Source organism: Cebus imitator, unplaced genomic scaffold, assembly GCF_001604975.1.
Source record: "Cebus imitator isolate Cc_AM_T3 unplaced genomic scaffold, Cebus_imitator-1.0 Scaffold91, whole genome shotgun sequence".
Taxonomy (NCBI): domain Eukaryota; kingdom Metazoa; phylum Chordata; class Mammalia; order Primates; family Cebidae; genus Cebus; species Cebus imitator.
Window position 1 is genome coordinate 2601152 of NW_016107406.1, and position 1053 is coordinate 2602204.

Below are 1053 nucleotides of genomic sequence, written 5' to 3' on the forward strand. Positions count from 1 at the left end.
CTGTGATCCCAGCACTTTGGGAGGCCGAGGTGGGTGGATCACAAGGTCAGAGTTTGAGACCAGCCTGGCCAATATGGCAAAACCCTGTCTTTACTAAAAATACAAAAATTAGCTGGGTGTGGTGGCAGACACCTGCAGTCCCAGCTACTCAGGAGGCTGAGGCAGGAGAGAATCACTTGAACCCAGGAGGCAGAGGTTGCAGTGAGCTGAGATCAAGCCAGTGCACTCCAGCCTGGAGCCTGGCAACAAAGCAAGACTAAAAAAAAAAAAAAAAAAAGAAGGGAAGGAGAAATGGAAGGAGGCTGGCTTCCTACAAAAGGGGATTGGGTCAGCTCAGACGAGGGCCAAGTCAGAATTTGGGGTCATTTCTGGGGCTAGAGTTGTGACCCTAACTGGCTTGGGGCCAGCGTTGGATAGGGGACTGGGCATTAGGGTTAGCATGAGGTAGGGTCACGCTAGGAGTTAGATTTGGCTTTGGGATTGGGGTCAGAGTTGGGTCTGGGTATTAGATTGAGGTCACAGTGAGGCTTGAGGGCAGTGTTAGGTTTCATGGGGTATCAGGTTTGACCTTGATGTTGGGGTCAGAGTAGGGTTAGGCTGGGGATCAGCATTGGCACTGGGTTTGGGTTCAGGTTTGGTACCAGGGGTACATCTGATGGTGGATCTGGTTGGGGTTAGAGCCAGGTTTTGGCTTGCATTGGGAGTGGGGACCAGGGGAGGGGTCTAGCTTCCAGCCACCCATTTCTCTTCCCAGAACTTCATCAAAGCCAAGCAGTACCCGCCAAGCACACAGGTGGAGGTGCAGAATGACGGGGCAGAGTCAGCCGTCTTTCAGCAGCTCTTCCAGAAGTGGACCGTGCCCAACCGGACCTCAGGCCTGGGCAAAACCCACACTGTGGGCTCCGTGGGTGAGAGCCAGGCAGGGGCAGCGAGGGAGCCAGGATCCAGGGGCTAGGCCAGGAGAGCCACTTGGTACAGTGCTGTCCTACTGTCCTACTGGCAGGACAGGTCCTACTGTCCTTCCCTGACATGCATCTTCCACAAAGACTTTTA

At 54.2% G+C, this 1053-nt stretch overlaps 1 protein-coding gene across 1 annotated transcript in view; it reads left to right on the forward strand.

Moving 5' to 3' along the window:
- LOC108309004 (villin-1) overlaps window positions 1-1053 on the forward strand; it is a 34098-nt gene that overhangs the window by 14318 nt on the left and 18727 nt on the right. Inside the window, exons 7-8 of the mRNA XM_037740895.1 lie at window positions 633-673; window positions 728-908. Of these exons, the coding sequence (XP_037596823.1) occupies window positions 633-673; window positions 728-908 (222 nt within the window). The remainder of the gene's footprint in view (window positions 1-632; window positions 674-727; window positions 909-1053) is intronic.